The following is a 20,149-nucleotide window of genomic DNA, read 5'->3' as shown; positions in this document are numbered from 1 at the left end:
TTGCGTAATTGGGTAAAAAACCATGTAACGGTATACCGTTAGAAAGTAATGGATTCACCCAAAAGCATTTAAAACAGTGTCGTCCTATTAAGGAAGCAGTATGTTTTCTGTTTTTACTTGTTGTTTTTTATCGTTTCAGGCAAGAGTTAACAAAGCTGTGAAGTTCTATTTATTTATTTTTCAAGCAGAAAAAGAAAAATTAATCACAAATAAAATATTGTACATTAATTTATTGCATTTATTTCAATATAATTATAATTTTTGGACAACTTAATTTTTGTCTCTAAATTTTCGGACATCTGTAATTTTTGAATATTTTTTTTATCAAAATTTTCGAGACTAAAAAAAGTATGTTTAAGTGTGCGAAAACTTAGAGTAATTACGGTATGTCGGTCTAATGACATGTTCATAAATTTTAATGTTGGAAGCTTTACATCAAACATTATAAAAAAATCCACAATTTTTAAATCAAATGAGTATAGCAAATTTTACCAATCCATAAAATCTTATTGAAGCGAAAATACATTAAACAACAATGAAAGAAAACCTGTAGTTAGTGGTGCCCATGTTTGTGAAAAGTCCACCAGTTCTCCTCCCCACCTGTAAATGGTGAAGTTCAAGGTTGCCGTAATGTTATGGATATGGTGTCCGCATGGCGACTGGGAGGTCATGGGTTGAATCCCCACATTATATTAAATGATTTTTATCTCAGTATGCATACACAATTTTACCAAGCCATTATTATACTTGTACTATTCACATTTTTAAGACATTGAACCTTTGGGACCCTTTCTGATGACTTTTAAGGGGGTTTAAACAGCTTGTTGTATTTGAATAAATCTTCCGACCAAGTTCCTGCAGATGTACCATTAAAAAAAGCATTCTGAGCAAGTTTCAAAAGGATCGGGTAAACACGTAACTTCTGGAATACCCAAAAAGTCATTCAGACCAATCATCTTACAAAGTTTTGTGGATATTGGAAATAAATATGATCTCTAGAGTATTACAATGTACATTTTGACAGCGGACAATGCAGGAACAATGATTAACAATGGGCAAAATGTCATCACAAAAGCTCACTGTAAGCAAGTTGTGTTCATTTGATCTAATTAGGACTTTTGCTAGGTACATCTGTATAAGCTATGACAGAGCACTGTGAAAACGGTTTTTATTCAACGATTTTTTTAATAGACTGGGGTCCTTTGCGTTCAAAGTCGTTTGACTAAAACGGGTAAATGGAATTTCTTTTTATTTGCTTACATACAATACAAAATGGACAATAAAAGTATTTTCATCATAATAATACATTAAAAAGTATGCACAATGCATCTTCTGAAAAAAACCTTGTTGACCAGACAGGGTTTTCATAGCATAAAAGAAAAATACTTCAAGTGCATAGTCCCAATGATAGTATTGTTCTCATTCTATTGTTTTAGTTTCCGACATCACTTAGTTATGATTAGACACTTCTCATTACCAAAAGACCAGCTGTCTATAATCTTCCTTGTTAAGAAGAACACTTACAGTTCTCACGTCATCACTTAGTTATGATTAGACACTTCTCACTTTCAAAAGACCAGCTGTATATAATCTTCCTTATTAAGAAGAACACTTACAGTTCTCACATCATCACTTAGTTATGATTAGACACTTCTCACTTTCAATAGACCAGCTGTCTATAATCTTCCTTGTTAAGAAGAACACTTACAGTTCTCACGTCATCACTTAGTTATGATTAGACACTTCTCACTTTCAATAGACCAGCTGTATATAATCTTCCTTATTAAGAAGAACACTTACAGTTCTCACGCAGTGGTTGAAGTGTGGGGTAATGACTTGGTATTAAAAACTTAAATATTAAATTATTACAATTTTAATGTGACCATAAACAAATTCAACTAAAAGGTTTTATAGACAGTGTTCGACTATGACTATTCTGAGTAAGATGTCCTTTGTGCAGACAGTCTGATTTTGCGAAACTAATCAATGCGCAAATGGATATTTTTATAATGCAAAAATGATTTTGAAGGAGTTCAACGGACTTCCTTGACACAAAACAATGAGTATGAGTCTCATTTCCAGGAGTCTCGTACTACCGGACTAGCGTTAGTGTCGAACAATTTTATATTAAATGATTTTTATTCAGAATGCATAAACCATTTTATAAAGCAATTATTATACTTGTACCATTCACAGTTTTTAAGAAATTGACCCTTTGGGACCCTTTTTAATGACTTTTAAGGGGGTTTAAACAGCTTGTTGTACTTGAAAAAGTCTGGCCCTGTACCTAGCTCCCTTGTCTGAACAAAACCCCTGCTCATTCTAAACCCCTATTCCCACTTAGAAGCAAAGTTAAAATGGCTATGAGTAAACAGCACAAAACCAGAACAGCCTGCAAGTTACTTGCAGTCTGTTCAGGTTTTATGCTGTTTGCTGCTCATCAGTATCTAAGGATTGAAAATGAAGCCTTTAAAATTTGAATCTAGTAAGAAAGGTCTTTAATTAAGTTTAATTTTCTGAGGGACTACAAATGCGTCAAATTATGGTTCTAAGTAGGGTTAAGGATTAACTCCCTTTGTAAATACAGGACTCTGGTGCTCAAAATGTTCAAGTCTCTGCTAAGACGCACTTCAACAGTATACTTACAAGACAAAGGGAAAGGATGGGCAACTCTCATCCATCAATACAATCTCACAGCGACTCGTCTTCTTCCCTGTCTTAGTCACAATGTCACGAGCAGGTCCTATCTGAATTACAAATAAAATAAAGTAAATGAGGAATGTTTTTTAAGTTGCTATATGGATGATTTTAATTTTATGTATATTTTACAATTTACTGGGAGGTGTATCTGAAATTAAAACAAAACTTGCTGTTATATCACACATGGACAGGGACACTCACAAACTGAACCTTAATGTGTGACTGTATTCCAAACGCAGTATACACATATTGTATACGTATGTGCCTATGTAAGTTTGACACATACATAGTAGATGCTTTTGTGCATGCTGATAGAATTTTGAGGGCATATACAATATATGATTAGCAGTCTGAGAAATATAGAAAAAATAAAGAGCAGTCAATCAGGCTTTGATAAAATTATAGCAAATACTAGTATTTTGTTTTCAATAAAATATAGAAGTTTTGTGCATTTTTTCAAGTATATTAATTAAAAAATACATTAACAATTTTAGCAACAATTCACTTGTACCTAGTATCAGCATGGTTTTCTAAACACTTTTATTTATGCCCATTCAAAAATTAGTTTGAAATATAAATGTAAGACATATGGAGTCCTTTCTGCCTAACAAAGTCATTCGTTTCACATATTGCTTTCATATATAACTACGTGTATGTTACTTTGCCCCTTGTATGGTGTGCTTTCTCATTTGGATCCTTCTCAAGATTGTTAGAACAAGAGATGTTTTTGTCAGAAACACAATGCCCCTACTGCGCCGCTTTGAATTACAAATATATTTTTGTATTATATCCCTTTAAAAAATATAACTTCCCTTGTGAAAGTGATCTGTACCTGCCAAATGATATAAAATAGAAATTATCTCCCTTTAAAGCTTGTTACTTCCCTTTGATTTTGTTTTTTTACCTTTGACCTTGAATTATGACATTAACCTTGACCTTTCACCACTCAAATTGTGCAGCTCCATGAGATACACATGCATGCCAAATATCAAGTTGCTATCTTCAATATTGCAAAAGTTATGGACAATGTTAAAGTTTTCAGACAGACGCACAGACTGACAGACATACAGACGGACTGACAGTTCAACTGCTATATGCCAACCTACCGGGGGCATACAAATATAAATTTTGACAAGGTATTTTAATGGGTAAGATGAAAGAAGAAACAAGACATGCGTAGGTAGGACATAGATGCCACCAGATTCCACTTTCGTTATCAATACATCAATTACTCAATTTATGGCAAAGTTGTGGGTAAGACAGGCATTCTTAAATGTGACCTAGATATTTAAGGTAGATAGACTTGTGATTTGTCTTCTTATAAACTTGTCTTAAATTGTAAGGCAATACAATTTTCAGAATGTTGGCAATTCTATAAAAACTTGTTCCATAAGAGAGGCAAAATCATCAAGGACAATAACTCTTAAGTGCCTGAATGGATTTGGCTAATTATCTAAGTTGAACTCTTTCATGCATATAAACATGTTCAGAAACATGTTCAGCAATTTTGGTCACAATGAGATGAAAACTTATTTGAGTTAGACATAACTCTAAAGTTCAGTACCTGGTAAGGTTTAGCAGGTTATTAAACTTGGCTTCTATTTTATGCTTTTAAACATTTTCAGACAGCTTGGTGACCATCAAATGAAAACTTTGCGAGTTAGCGGGCACAAATCATTGTGAAGCCCTATTGAAGAGAAACAACTCCATGTTCCTAGTAGAAATAGGAAATGAAACTGATTAGTGAGAGCATAAATTAACGTGAAACCTTATTTTGAGAAATTTAAGGGCTTTAATCCAAAGTGACAGAAGGAATTGGAATGGTTATTGTACTTAGTATACATTTTATGCTTAGCAATATTTTCAGAAAGTTTGGTAACCAACAGATAAAAACTAGTAAAGTTTGAGAGCGGAAACCAGAAAATGCAGAATGACAGTGCAGAACCAATATGCCTCCCTTTGAAGGCCTGAAAAGGATTTGGCTACTTACGCGTTTCATATAAACTTTCATCAGATAGTTTCAGCAATTTGTTTTTTGGGGACTAAATTAGCCTATACCACTGTGTACTGGTACTCAGAAATAGCCAATTTCAGACTTGTGCAATGGTACTCAGAAATGGCATACTTCAGACTCCTAATCGCTCTACCTTGCGCACCACCGCCAGCAGATTTATGTGCTCTGCATTGAGTCCCTGCCCATTGACCAGTACATCCTCCAGGGTGTAGTAGTCACAATTGGGCTTGGTTGGCAAGTGCTGAAGCGCTGCGTAGGCTCCTAGATCTAGGCCATCATAAAGGGCGAGGGAACTGTGATTCTCGCTTAGCGTTAAATGGAAACCGCTGGAAACATGAGTATCAATATGCAAGCAGTAGTACACATTTCTTTGTGCTGTCTTGTTTTAGTTATGAGAAATAGCAGCTTGGCCAATTGTATGGGGAATAAAATGGATCAAATTGGCATTGCTTTACCCATAAGAATGGAAACATTCTTAAAACGTTTTGTTTAACTTTGCATTTGTAAAACAATCGTTTATATAATCATTCAACAGTAAAAAAACAAGCTATACTTTCCAATATGACTAAAAAATATTTTTTTCTATGATCACGAGTGAAATAACAAACGATCTTACACTGACATGAACACATTTTCTGTTTCTTGTATGCCCCTTTTTCAAAACAATAATTAACAGCTGTTTCCCTTTCGCTTAAAAGTTAACCTTTCTACCGTGGCGTGCCTCAATACATTTCAAAACACAAAATGATGTCATTAGTGTGAAGAAATGACGTCATTATACCAGCGAAATTCCCCAATTAAACTCTTTTACAATGTAAATAAACAGCGAAAAAGCATAAAATAAAAAGAAAATTTGTTAGATTCGGTGAAATGTCGATTTTAATTCACTCGTGATTATATAAAATATTTATAAAATTATTTATGCTAATCTAAAAATAGAAAAAGGAGTACCAAAAATGTGTTATTTTCAGCGGTGAAAATAAAAATTTGCTTATTTTCACTGCTGTCATTTCACTGAAGAAATGTCTTTAATTTATCATTAGGTATAAAAGAAACCTAAATGATCAATTCATGATTATCAAGGATCCTTTTACAACATCCTTTTCCTCTGGAACTCATCACACTGCCACTTCAAATATAAATTGTTCAGCTCTCAACATTACGCAACACAGGGTATCAGTATTTAAGTTTTTACTTTAAATCTCATGTTCTTGATTTAAACATAAATAAAAATACTTGAAGAAGTTTTAATAATACTTTTTTCTTCTAAAATGGATTAAGTTATAATTGACAATTTGGGCAAATCACTTTTTAGATTGTGTCTGTTTGCTTTTCAATCGTGACTGTTCTACGTTTTTTTTTAAAGAGCATGCAAACCCATGTCATACAAGATATTTTGTCTTTACTGTATTAAAAGTGTATTGTAAACAAAATATTAATTCAACAGATAATTTAAGCAAAATTAAAAACTGCCAATACATAATAAGATATTACAGTTACTGGTAAAAACAACAATACAGTCTTACACTAAATGACGAAGTATAAATTGAAAGGGAAAGATCTAGATCTAGCCTGAAATAGCAAGGAGCTGGGCCCTTCTCCTTTTTGCTTTGGCCCGACTGCCCTTGTAGACTGGTAAATCTAGGTTATTCCCAAAGGTGAAAACAATAACATTATGTAACTGAATAAGCAATTAAAATAACAAAAATCAAAACAAATTAAAGACTAATAAACTTGAATAAAAGATCAACAAATCCTATACACAGGAGTTGCAGCCCTGAACTTCTCATCTGATCCATCAGATGTTTTTGACTGAACCTGCACATTGCCTAGTTTAACTGGGGTAAAAATGTTAAGACGTTGATGAAAAACTTAAAACTGAATGAACATTTTTAAGTCACCAATTTTAATATTTTACTTTTTCATGTAAAGACTGTCCTTACCATGAAAACAATTTTCTTTGAAATACATGTAACAAGTTCATGGTATCTATAAGTTTTTTTTTCGGCGTAAGCTGCATAAGCCAGCTTTTCACCTTAGCCTGACCTTTGTAATTGTCCAATAAAATTCCAATAAAATTTCCCGCGGCTAGGTACGAATGAATACACTTCATTTATTCCATTGGCTGATTTGAGTTTACCACCAGAACATTGGAAACATATCCGCGTCTTTGTAACACTGTTTTACTGTATGAAACAATTTTATCTCGAATGAAAAGGCTTAATAGATAGAACAGTTTTACACTCAATTCTCGACATCAATACAGTTTGTGCGTACACCTTTTATTTTCAGAGTATTACCAGCGCAAGAGCGTTTATACTTAAAAGGCTATGTTCTCATATTTAGTACTTACTTCCTTATTCCTGTCAACATGTTAACATGTAAAAGTATAAAGAGCAATGGAAGCGAGGCCTCACTTTAAAGCATTGCATTTCAACCCGCGAGGTATATCGGGTCAATTCGCGGACATTCAGAGTTTATATAAAGGTCATCACCGGAGTTGGCGGCCAGTAAAATAATCGTTATATAATAAAGACGCTATCCGTGAACTAGGTGACCTGGAATTTTCTTTAGACCAGAAATATGTTAAATGAAGATATTCAGCAATATAATTATGGTATGTAAATAATAGATTCTTAATGTGTTTTCAACAATACAATGATAAATATTATTGTTGATAAATTTAACAATAATTATTCGTCCATATTGCCTAATGTACTAAAGTGATATTATGAGCATGTAACAGTTTATAGGTGTCTATCGCAACCGTTGATTATTTTTGATGTTTCTACTTCATATACACTTATATTAATTAATGCAGCATCATCATACTAAAACAATATACCAGAAAGAGAAAAATAATGCATTTGAATATCAACCGTACTTTCGTTTGACAACTGATCATGCGTTTACGAGTTGAACCTAAATTTAGTTTTAGTGCAGATTTGTTCATACGACACAAAGACACGAAATTGTTTTACGGATCATTTCAGCTTACAGGACTGGGTGGGTCACGTAAGAATATCGAATATAAAATATTTTTTTATAAACAACTGGTAGCAAGGTGAGTTGCAGATAATTAATCAGTAACCACATTTTAACTAACTATTTTGACCTGTTAATTCTTTTCAGCTCAATTCAACAGTGCAAAATGCCCATAATATCACTTTAAGCATTAGCACGATGATAATTGATACTGTTAATAATCGAATCAAATAGCAATGCCCGACAAACCACTAAAACAGGTTTGTTCGAAGAACGCGCCTATAAATACGGATACTTCTCGTGTGGCCGGTTGACTCATATGTTTAAATTTCACTTCCATTCTTCTTGTGATTTTCTGTTTTGTATCTATAGGTTTATGACCAGCAATATGTTATAATGTAAAATAAGCCGCGAAAACTCCCCGTAACATCCCGTACTGCGTGTGATGCAGCTAAGAACTGCACAGAAAAAGACATTCGCTATCCTTGATCTCATTCATTAAACTATTTACGCCGTATATCTTTTTTAAAGATATTTCTTGTTTCTTTTTTACAAACAATAATGGCATATCATCACCAGTCTGACACAATCTTATAATTGTGCAGACTAAACTCTAAACTCTTTGACAAGCATGGGTGCAAATTTATTCTATGATAACATGTAAATGTCATTGATGATGTAATACCGGTAAATGTCAACTCATGAGGAAGACTTCACTTGACCAAACTTATGTCATGGGATTCATTTGCATCAATCAAATTATATGTAGCCATATATTTTTTTTTGGAATTATGAAAACAATATTGGAACTGATAAGGACCGTAAATTGCACATAACAATGGGTTAAGCAGGTGATGCCAAGAAAATCTTTATTAGAAAGTTCCAACAAGGCACACTTACCGATGTCTCCTATGCAAAAGCCGGCACAGAGATCTTTTATGTAGTTCTCACTTCCCCAGCATGTAACATTCACAAAGGCAGTCACAGAGTCACGCAGTGTGAAATTCACTAGAAACCTCTCCGAACCAGCATCTGCAAGGTACAGTATTCTGTGCAAATCTCAGTTCTGGAGTCCCAACTTACTGGAAGTGGTTCGTTATTGATTCATAGTCTTCAATGAATATAACATCATCTTGTAAAATATTTCAATAGAACCATGTACAATATTATGCATATAAACTGCTACTGATGTAAAATTGAAAAAGCAAGACCTTTGTGTTTGAAAAAGAGAGTAAAAGCAAATGAGCCACTTTGGTGTTAGATAGCCCATTTGGCTTTAGGTTGATTAGGCTTTAGGTTAATTAGGCTTTAGGTTTATTGGGAATGGTCATCTTAAGCAATAGTCATATAACATCGATATGAAAAAACTCCAAGTGTTTACATAAGACGGGAACGTTAATCACATTAAGCCTCCAACAAGGCATACAAAGACGAATAGCATATTACTCTTTTTCTTTTCTAATAAAATTTGTCAACTCAACTAACTTTTTTTAGAGAATATGGATCGTGGACTGTCCTTGGCTATGACAACCCCAATCACATTCTGAAACATGAAAACAATCACATTGTTAAAGGCTGATATACACATACATCATGGCAAGATTATTGAATGACAACTGTTAGGGAATTGTCATACAAATCACATACATCACTTACGAATAATTAGCAAAATAATTTCATTTACAATTAATTGCAAAAAATTGTACTGATTGCAATGCAAGTTACCGCTGTATATCCAGCCATAAGAGTTTCAAGTTTTGAGACAGAATTCTTGTCTGGGGTTTGCCATGTATTGGTTTTGTGCTGCTGGGTACGTTCTTGTCGAGGGTATGATGAATTGTTGTTTTTCTTCTCTTGGGTAGGTCCTTGCTGAGGCCGAGGGTATAATGCATTGTTGTTTTTCTGATGCTGGATAGGTCCTTGTCCAGGGTATGATGTATTGTATTTCTGATGCTGGATAGGTGCTTGCCAAGAGTATGATGCATTGTTATCCCCTCTTGGGTTCACACCATAGGGCTGGGTTTTACCAGTTGATGTGCCTTGCTGGTTCCTGTTCCACACTGTTGATCCCTGATTGGTTGAATTTCTATAATATTGTGTATTTCTCTTTGGAATACTGACTGCATTTAAGTCACCAAAAGAACTCCTAGCCCATGCCATGTTTACCTGAAAAATAAAAAACAAGATGACTTAATTCACGAAAGAATGCTATTTTGTCCCATAGTGGGATGAGTACATTAATGTAATAAAACAAAGACAGTAAAGAGGAATAAAACCAAGATGAAAGGACTAAGGCTCTTACTGATGACTGCAAGAACAGTAGCATAGAGCTTAACCACCTGAGCTCACTGGAACAAGTTAAGGCTTTTTTAACATAATACTATAATTTTTATTTATCAAATAAAAGACTAATATGTAAGTTTTCAGATGATAAAAACAACATTCCATCAAATGCCTGTGTTTGATTAAAAGATATACAAAATCAACAAGAAATGTGTCCACACGACACAGATGCCCTCAACAGTATACAGACTATACTGACCATGAGCCATACGGCCCAGACCATAGGGCCCAGATTAGCGGACTATACAGCCCAAATTAGCGGACTATATGGCCCAGATTTGCGGACCATACGGACCATATGTCTTTACGCCATGTAGATTATTTTAATACACAAAATCCTAAAATGCTTAGTATGATGTGATAATATACATCTGTTAAAACTAAAAAAACGGGTCATGCAACGTTTGTGTTCATGATTCTTTCAATAAAGTTATTCATATTCTCAGATTTGTAACTCATTTTAATTGTGTCATCAATTATTCATTTAAACAGTAGGCATCACGCAAACATGCACTTTCATGAATAAAATCTATTTTAATAAAATTGGACATTAATACTTATTACAATTAATAGATGCTACGTAGTGACAACGTTAATTAAAATTTCTTACCTCACTTAAATATTTAAAATAAAATACACATGACCGTTTCTATTTTAACAAATAAATGCAAAAACACCTGTTAATTTTATATATATCTTTATAAAACATGTTTTTACATATATTTGATAAATGTTATTAAAATTTAGCAGTCAAACGTATATTTAAAAATGTCAATATGGGAATAACACTTGCATTAGTGACTCATTTGTTTGCATCTCGAATGCGCCCTTTTTATGACACTAACTGATTGATGTTATCTATTACAGTAGTTGAGAAGATACCATAATTGATTAACACGTCTATAATTACCAATTTAAGGTGAAGTGTGACAATCGTTATTATTGTGGACAACATAGGCTTATGTTTGCATCTCGATTACGCCCAATTTTTGACACATATTGTTTGATATTAACAATTACACTACCATAATCGATAATTGATGTGTCATTAAACGATGAAATAAAAGAACAATTGCCGTTCACATTTAAAGAAGTATGTTGTCATTAATTGCATTACAACCACTTTAAAATCTAAACAAGTATGTTGTCATTAATGGCATTACAGCCACTTTAATATATATTTTAATTGATGTGTTGTTTCGATATTGAAACAAGAGCTGTCACCATAGGATGACTTATGCCCCCTATAAACGCTTGATAGAAGTTATGAGCTTTTTTCAAAACCTAAACCCAGATTTCGAAACCTAAACGCGGACCCTAAGTTCAAGGTCAAGGTCACAGGGGTCAAAATTTGTGTGCGTATGGAAAGGCCTTGTCCATATACACATGCATGCCAAATATGAAATTGCTATCTGAAGTGACATAGAAGTTATGAGCATTTTTCGAAATCTAAACACAAAGTGTGACGGACAAGACGGACGGACAGTCCGATCACTATATGCCCTTCTTTGGGGGCATAAAAATGTCTTAGAATATCAAAATAAATCAGAAAGCCACATAAACTAGAGAGCGGACAACATGCTAAATCCTTGAAATGCACTAAGTGACCCTGTGACCTAGTTTTTGACCCGGCATGACCCATATTCAAACTTGACCTAGATATTTTCTTGATACAACTTCTGACCAAGTTTGGTAAAGATCAGATGAAAACTACTTCAATTAGAGAGCAGACACCATGCTAAATCCTTGAAATGCACTAAGTGACCCTGTGACCTAGTTTTTGACCCGGCATGACCCATATTCGAACTTGACCTAGATATTGTCTTGATACAACTTCTGACCAAGTTTGGTAAAGATCAGATGAAAACTACTTCAATTAGAGAGCGGACACCATGCTAAATCCTTGAAATGCACTAAGTGACCCCGTGACCCCATGACCTAGTTTTTGACCCAGCATGACCCATATTCGAACATGACCTAGATATTGTCTAGATACAACTTCTGACCAAGTTTGGTAAAGATCGGATGAAAACTATTTGAATTAGAGAGTGGACACGAAAAGTGTGACAGACTGACAGACTGACAGACAGACTGACAGACAGTCAGACTGACGGACAGTGGGAAAACTATATACCCCCTTTTCTTCGAAAGGGGGCATAAAAAGCGGAACAGAAATGAATATTAATTCAGACATGTTCCGTATGGTCCACAAATCTGTGCCGTATAGTCCGCTAATCTGGGCCATATACTAGTAGTCCGCTAAGCTGAGCTGTATGGTCTGCGCCGTATGATCCGAAAATGTTCAAATTCAGACAAGTATGTTGTCATTAATGTTATTACAACAACTTTTAATATTTTATTAAATGTATTGATACATTATTGAAGGAAATGGGACATGAAATGAATATTAATGAAGACATGGTCCACAATTCAGGACCGCATGGCCCGCAAATTTCAAATTAAAAATTTAAACAAGTATGTTGTCATTAATGTTGTTACATCAACTTGAATATTTTTTAAAATGTATTAATACAATATTGAAGGAGTGGCACACGAAATGAATATTAATTCTTATATGTTCCATATGTTCCGCAAATGTTCAAATTTAAACAAGTATGTTGACATTAATGTCATTACATGAACTTTATAATATTGCATTAAATGTATTAATACAATATTGAATGAGTGGAACACGAAATCAATATTAATTCAGACATGTTCCGTATGGTCCGCAAATCTGGGCCATATAGTCCGCTAATCTGGGCCGTATAGTCCACTAATCTGGGCCGTATGGTCTGGGCCGTATGGTCCATGGTCCGTATGGTCCCTAATTACCCCCAACTGTAACTTTGTCACAACATAAAAGCATAACTGTGTAAATGTTTTGAGATATACATCGCCTTTATTTTATTAAACTATTAGTTTGTTGCATAACAGCCTTAGGTGTTCAATATTTAAATTTTGTTGTTTGTTACATAATTATGTCATCTTCTGCAGTTTGTAGATGGGTTTTTTTTCTGCCAACACTTAACATGCAAATAACAGGAATGGCTTATGCACGTATCTTTTTGTCAACTGTAGAAAAAAAAACATTATGATTTTCTTATACTTACTTAAGCAAAGCGTTGAATACATTGTACTTGTTTCTATGGCAGTCTTTTTCATGACACGTACTCGTAGTACATTTAAGCAGGTGGATACTGGTGTATTGTTATTTGTTGCAGCTGAATGCATAATCTCAGAGTGAATGTTACTAAATCACAAGTATCTGGTAATGTCCAGACTCTTTCAGGTTTTGATAAGTTGAACATGTTTAATTATTTTTTCTTTATGAGATTCCATAGTGTTTGTGCAAAAAAACAACCTAACTTATCTAAGAAGAAAATTTGTTTAAATTAAGGCAGAATTATTCCAAGAACTCATACTTGAAACCGCAATAGCTTTAACAAATTTTAAGAATTTTCTTGATTTTTTTTTTCAAGATTAACAGCCCTAGATAAAACTTGTAGTGTATTGTAACCTTATAGCTACCAAGGGTTGCGTTCCTTGTATTGTTGTTGTTGTGAATAAAATGGTGAACCTTAAATGGTGTTAATTAAATTGATCTATGTATTGACATATATCGGCTTCGAGCCTGATCATCACTACAAAACTTGTGACCAAGTTTGGTGAAGATAAGATGAAAACTACTTGAATTAGAGAGGACACTATGCTGAATGTTTAAAACGCACTAAGTAACCCCTTGACCTAGTTTTTGGCCCTGCATGGCCCATGTTCGAACTTGGCCAAGAGATCATCTAGATAAAACTTGTGACCAAGTTTGGTGAAGATTGGATGAAAACTACTTGAATTAGAGAGTGGACACCATGCTGAATGTTTAAAACGCACCAAGTCAGACCCCGTGACCTAGTTTTTGGCCCGGCATGGCCCATGTTCGAACTTGGCATAGAAATTATCTAGATACAACAACTTCTGACCAAGTTTGGGGAAGATCAGATGAAAACTACTTGAATTAGAGAGCGGACACCATGCTGAATGTTTGAAACGCAAAGACCTTGTAACCTAGTTTTTAGACAGACTGACCGACCGATGGACAGTGCGAAAACTATATGCCGCCCATTGATAGTCCAAATTTTTGACGCTCTTAAATATTAAGCTACTTTTTATATGGGTAATATTTGGAGCGTACAAAGGGTGAAAGACCAATTATGTGGTGGGAATTTTGTGTTCTTTGTCTATATTGTTGCGCAAGGATTTTGTGCGCAACATTCAAGCCCCGATATAAGACACTTAATAACAACGGATTGCAATAATATTTACATGCCTGTGTAGATAATTCATTTCTCGATAATGTTCCGTAAAAATTATGTAATGACACTTTGAATTTTGCAGGCCTGAGCAATTTAAATCCAACCACTATTCAATTTTTCAATATCTCTCGATTCGCTCGCTGTGTAGATATAAATCGATAACACGACCTCGATGTAAAGCATCTGGTTTAAAGTGGAAGAATAAACAGCGTAAAATACAGTTTGCGTTCGTCTGTTGTGGTGCAGCGCGTTACATAGTAAACCGATGTTATACTTTTCTGGATTAATTTAGCATTGGTTTTTTTCTAAATTGACAATTAAAAAGTTCTGAAATAAATTACATCTTTTATTTTTATACTGTACATAAATAATATTGATACAGATCTTACAGTATACCGTCCTTTGTAACGTAGAATGTAAGTACATAAAACAACACAGACAGAGGTGCGAAAAAGACATGCATAAACACTTGCTGAAACTTAGAACAGTGAATAGAAACTGCACCATATCTGTTTTGAACATATGCTTATTAAATCGACAAAGATTAGCATACTAGATCTAGTTAGTTAAAAGTCGGTGTTAAAAGATCATGTTAAATAAAATTACGCGTACACGTTACACCGTAATGCCTTCTTCTGATTGGTTCATATTTAAATCAGTTTCATGACATGGCTACAGGTCAGTGATTGTTTTGCGATTTAAGCAGAAGTTTAACTGAAGAATTTATGCCTTTCTAACTTCGAATCAACGCTATTTGATGTAAAAATGGACTTCTGAATTAAAACTGAATGAGTTGGTAATGTTATTTTGCAATTTTACGCAAATTGATGAAAATTTAAACTTTCTGTTTTCCACCACAAAAAAGGTCCTTCAACGATGAGACGTTCCAAAGAATTTAGCCCATATAAAAAGTATCTCTAAATTCTTTGCGCGTCTTATAAATGAGACTAGCCCATTGAGGGCCTAAACATGACGAAATGTCAGAAATATCAAAATGATTTTGAAATACAGTATCAACATTCAATGTAATTCATATAACAATGGAAATTGGAATGTCGTCTGCTGTCGTGCTGTTCTGCTGACAGTATTTATGGATGTGGAAATATCATTTAATGTAGCTACTCAAGTTGGTTAAGATCATGTGATCAAACACCAAACTGAACTGAGATGTTGAAAAATAAATTCATAGCATCAAAGCTAATTCAACATTAATTTAGAGGACTTAACACAATATCAGAATTCTAACAACTTAACTGTAATCTATTTTTCTTGTTGACAGACGCTTTATCAATCAAGCACCTGTCGATTTCGAACAACAACAACAACCGGAACGACGAAATATTGTTTTATCTAATCATGGACGATGAAAAAGACGCAGAAACTCAAAAAGATGAAGAACCCTTATTATCACACTTTTATTGCTTATTTTTGCACAACAGGTATCATTAATTCACAAACAGGCCCGTAGTAATTGAATACGATAATGCCATTGACATTCGGATAATTACATTTCGGATGTTTGTCAGAATAGTACGAAGCAGTCATTTAAAGCTTTTATGTCGTAGATTGTGAGCAACATAGAGTAAGCCGAAATATTTTTTCAATTACAAGAATACAACAAACTATATAACTCGGTAAATGAAGTTTCAAATATAGCTATCGGAATAAACAACCACTCTGGAGTAAACCTAGCTAAAGAAACTTCAGCGTACAGTTTATATAGTATTGAAAGACCTGTACGCTGAAGCCAACCCCGTATCGAAAGTCAACCAGAGTCGTAACATATTTATGTCACGCTATAAATCAAAGACAGTTCATTTTCTTGGATACATTTCTACATATATTGGTGAATGAATATAAATTATCCTCGAAGGCCCGAATTCCGTGGGGGTCGGAATTCCGGTGACATTTGTTTTTGTCTCGTATCGCGAGAGTTAAGATGACGTCACGCACGCACAGTTTGGTAAATATTGACAGATGCCAACGCAACTGTCACCTACGAAAAGACTTTCTCACACCTTAATTTGTATGTTTTCTACTATTCCTAATTCATGGTCCCCTTTAAACCCCTTTATTTGGTCCCAAAACTCTCTTTTAAACATGTGACAGTCCGTTTGCATTGTCGGCTGGAGTTGACTCGTAGAAGTAGACCGGAAGTTTTCGTTTTTTCAATTAGGCCAACCTATTTTTTCTATTAGGTTGCTGGTCGTATCCCTAGACTACTTTTTCATATTTTTTCAATTATATGCAATTAATTGCTGAATGTGAAGATCATGAAGAATAAACTGCTGGCACATATGAATTGTAAATAAGTTAACCTATTTATGTGTTTGACTGTTAAAAGAGTTATTTTAAAAGAATATTTATAAGTTGGAGCTCTAAGGAGGGGTGACACTTAACTCTGTTTGTGTTGTGATAAGGAAGAAAAAACGGATGAAAATACAAATGCATTAACTAATTGTAAATAAGTTTATATATTTTTACTGTTATCAAAAAAATTAAAGAATATTTCCAAGTTAAAAAAAAAATACAGAAAAACTAACAAATAGCAGTTGCTTGGCCTAAATACACCATTAGGTTTGAGTAATTTCCCTTTGAATGACGTCACCGGAATTAAGTTCTCTCTAAAAAATGGCAGACAGCTTCGACCAGGGCTACTTTACGAAGCCGAACCTTACTTATTTAAGCACATATTTGCCAAATTCGGTTTGGTAAATGTAAATGGAGGATTTTTCCATCAAGGTATGTACACAATTTTGTGTTGTGTTTGTTTACTTTCACTTCTTTTTAAAAATTTATTCTTACCCCCACGCATACATGCCATACGTCCCGATCTCGGCGGGACAGTCCCGCTTTTGGGCCCTTTGTCCCGCCGTCCCGCCATGAGACGATTTGTCCCGACATTCGTAAAAAACGATGTAAGGTGTATAGGTTCCCAATAAAATTCGCTATTCAAGCTCTGTTTCGCTAACACTTAACACCGCTAATCCCTTTATTGACCCCCAATTAACAATCCGATTCTACTTATCGTGTGTACCAGTGTTGTTTATGACACCTTATCAGCGATTTATCGGCTAATTATTGATTTCATCAGGCATTCACACCATGGTGGTCTTCAAGATAGTGGTCGCTTATTGCTATCGATAGTTTTATTATAATAAAATAAATGTTGAAAATGTGTTTATTTTGTATTTGTTTGAAACGGTTTAAAAAAACAATTGTTTTGTAAAATTAACGCTACGTCCTAAATGAGTCTTTTACATTCAATGTTTAGTTCCAATATAGCGGGATATTCCGAATGTGCAATACACCAAAATCGCAACAAACAGTCAAATAAGTGATACCCATCCTGTCTAGTGTAATTGTTATAAAAACAACGAGGTGCTATGCATGACAGTTTGACCCTACTCCAATTAAGCTAAAAACAACGAGGTGCTATGCATGACAGTTTGACCCTACTCCAATTAAGCCGCGACAATTGACAAGTAACAAACTGCGCATGGACACATGCTTAAAAAACATCGCAACAAACAGTAAAAGAGTTACCCATCTTGTCTTGTGTTATTGTAATAAAAACAACGTGTTGTTATTCATGACAGTTTGACACTACCCCAATACAGCGCCTGACAATTCACAATTCAGTTTAATCTGTGTATATAGGAAGAAAACAAAATACGGAAATGTGTACGGCCGCGCATTCCGTGTGTAACTGATGTAACTGTTCGGTAGATAGTGTGCTGTAACCCGTACTTTCAGTCAACTGGATAGCCTCCCCTGCGTTAATGTTTGCCATTGACATTAATATAATGAGTATTGTTGTCGTAATGTTCTAGATTTTGTACTCTTAAACAGATGAATATTATCTTCGTTGTTTGCTATTGTCTTATTTAATAAAACTGTTATTGTTATGTTTTAGATTTCATGCTTCATATCAGATGTTTTATGTCTTGAATAAAAGTATCAAGAGTTTTTGTTAGTACTATACTGACTATAGTAAAGGTGGAATGATAGATCGTTTTAGGTGTCCTGCTTTTTGGTCAAATGTCCCGACATTTTTTTATGGAATGTCCCGCTTTGGACCTAAAAAATTATGGCATGTATGCCCCCACGGAATTTGGTCCTTCGAGGATACTGCATCGGGGAATATTTTAAGGCTCAAATGCATCTTACAATAGATGAAAAAAACTCTCATCGGTCTGAAATTCACTATTTTGAAGCCATTGTCGCTTTGTCACGTGACGAGTTTTCATTTGGATACTTTCGGATCGACCTTGACTTTTTACGCTGAAATTGTAAACATTACTTTCGTTTTCTGAAATCTATTATTTGTGATTAACAACTTACATCTGGTGGATTATAAGACTGATTTCAGTGTGAATCGGGTAGTTTTAAATAATATTTACTCTGAGTTTGTATTTTTACTACAATTTGTTAACAAAACAAGCCAGAATAATCTAAAATACCGGGAAATGTCATTCTGAATTTGAAAACACTTGAGCACATGGTATGTTACTAAAAAAATGAAATCTGGGGAGATTCGCATTTCAAGAAAGTCTGTCACATCGCTGTTTTTGTCGATATGTAAGAGCAGAATAGATAAATTTTAAATATTTAAGATAGTATTTTGTGAAAGAATATATCAGTTAAATGTGAAAAATGTCATTCTTTCCGATCAAGTGGTTGATTTGGGCCAATAACTGCATTTAAAAGCTGTTTTGGACCGGTCTTTGTTAACTGTCAACTTTTCGGGAATTTCTGGTTGACTTTCCTAATGGGGTTGGTCCATAACTATAAAGTCGCGCCAGTCAAATCATAAAAAGCGACATTTAAAGTTATGGTAGCCAGAACTAGAGTAAACCATTACTACCGAGCAATAATAAAAATAAAAATTGACCAGACATTGTCTGTATGCATCATATTCCATCTAATTCTGTACTGTTATACCACATTGAAATTTGTGTCCTCTAATTTCTCTTTTCAGTGCAGAATTGATAATAAAGAAAACAAATTTAGACAATGAAAAAAGCCAGAAGCTGAAGAACCTTCTGGAACAACGATTGGAGAAAGGCCAAGTGCATTCAGGAATTGGAGCTGTACTTCCATCTGAAAATGGGTATTCATACTTGATACGCTATTTATTAAACCTCACACGCAAAGTTAGATAAGGGCTTTTTGGAGTCACTCAGGGTCTGATAATCGGTAAGACGGTAAATCTGCATAAAATTGTATTACATTTGTAGTTTGTGGAGCATGCAATGCATACTTGATGTTTTTTTATTAAGCTTCACAAAGTTTGATATGGCTATTTGGAGTCGCTCTCTGTCTGTCTGATGGTGGAAGTATGAATAAAAATGTATCAGTTCGTGGCGCAAACTACTTTCAATTGCTTCAAGTGATAAAATTGAAAAATTCAACACCATGAATATGAAGATGTACAAGACTCTTTCATTCTCATGTGATTTATTGGGCTGATTTGAGTTTTCACTATACTAACCTTAACATTCCTCTCCGGATGGAAACTTAATTTTGAAAATAAAAACACTAAATTTGGAAAAGCATTGAATAAGTTTGAGGAATTTTTATAAATAATCCCAGCAATTTTGCATCATACCAAGTTTGAGCATTATCTAATTTAGATATAGTTTTATAACAAATATTAATATAAACATGTATTGTTAATCATGTGTACCTAATTAAACAAATATTTCTTTTGCCCAAAATCTCAACATCTAAAGTGTCCTTCCACCCTTCTCTCAAAATTGAGAAACACACTGCCAGTCATGTTACCATTCTCGAG

The 20,149-nt window shown here is 34.3% G+C and overlaps 2 protein-coding genes across 4 annotated transcripts in view; one reads left to right on the top strand and one right to left on the bottom strand.

Annotated features, from left to right (window-relative positions):
- LOC127868149 (meiosis-specific with OB domain-containing protein-like) overlaps positions 1–15,642 on the bottom strand; it is a 24,103-nt gene extending 8,461 nt beyond the window's left edge. Inside the window, exons 1-8 of one of the 3 annotated variants that reach the window (XM_052409773.1) lie at positions 15,607–15,642; positions 9,425–9,865; positions 9,185–9,242; positions 8,600–8,731; positions 6,477–6,552; positions 4,848–5,040; positions 2,647–2,747; positions 548–600 (exon numbers count right to left, since the gene is read on the bottom strand). In XM_052409773.1, the coding sequence (XP_052265733.1) occupies positions 548–600; positions 2,647–2,747; positions 4,848–5,040; positions 6,477–6,552; positions 8,600–8,731; positions 9,185–9,242; positions 9,425–9,859 (1,048 nt within the window). In that variant the 5' untranslated portion in view covers positions 9,860–9,865; positions 15,607–15,642. Of the gene's footprint in view, positions 1–547; positions 601–2,646; positions 2,748–4,847; positions 5,041–6,476; positions 6,553–8,599; positions 8,732–9,184; positions 9,243–9,424; positions 9,866–13,155; positions 13,285–15,391; positions 15,531–15,606 lie in introns of those variants that run through there. The other 2 variants (XM_052409772.1, XM_052409774.1) reach the window with 2 other exon arrangements.
- Positions 15,624–20,149, top strand: part of LOC127868160 (uncharacterized) — a 27,968-nt gene continuing 23,442 nt past the window's right edge. The window contains exons 1-2 of the mRNA XM_052409791.1: positions 15,624–15,791; positions 19,334–19,465. Of these exons, the coding sequence (XP_052265751.1) occupies positions 15,709–15,791; positions 19,334–19,465 (215 nt within the window). The 5' untranslated portion in view covers positions 15,624–15,708. The remainder of the gene's footprint in view (positions 15,792–19,333; positions 19,466–20,149) is intronic.

The sequence above is a fragment of the Dreissena polymorpha genome, chromosome 2 (assembly GCF_020536995.1).
Source record: "Dreissena polymorpha isolate Duluth1 chromosome 2, UMN_Dpol_1.0, whole genome shotgun sequence".
Lineage (NCBI taxonomy): Eukaryota > Metazoa > Mollusca > Bivalvia > Myida > Dreissenidae > Dreissena > Dreissena polymorpha.
This window is presented reverse-complemented; position numbering and strand designations above follow the sequence as displayed.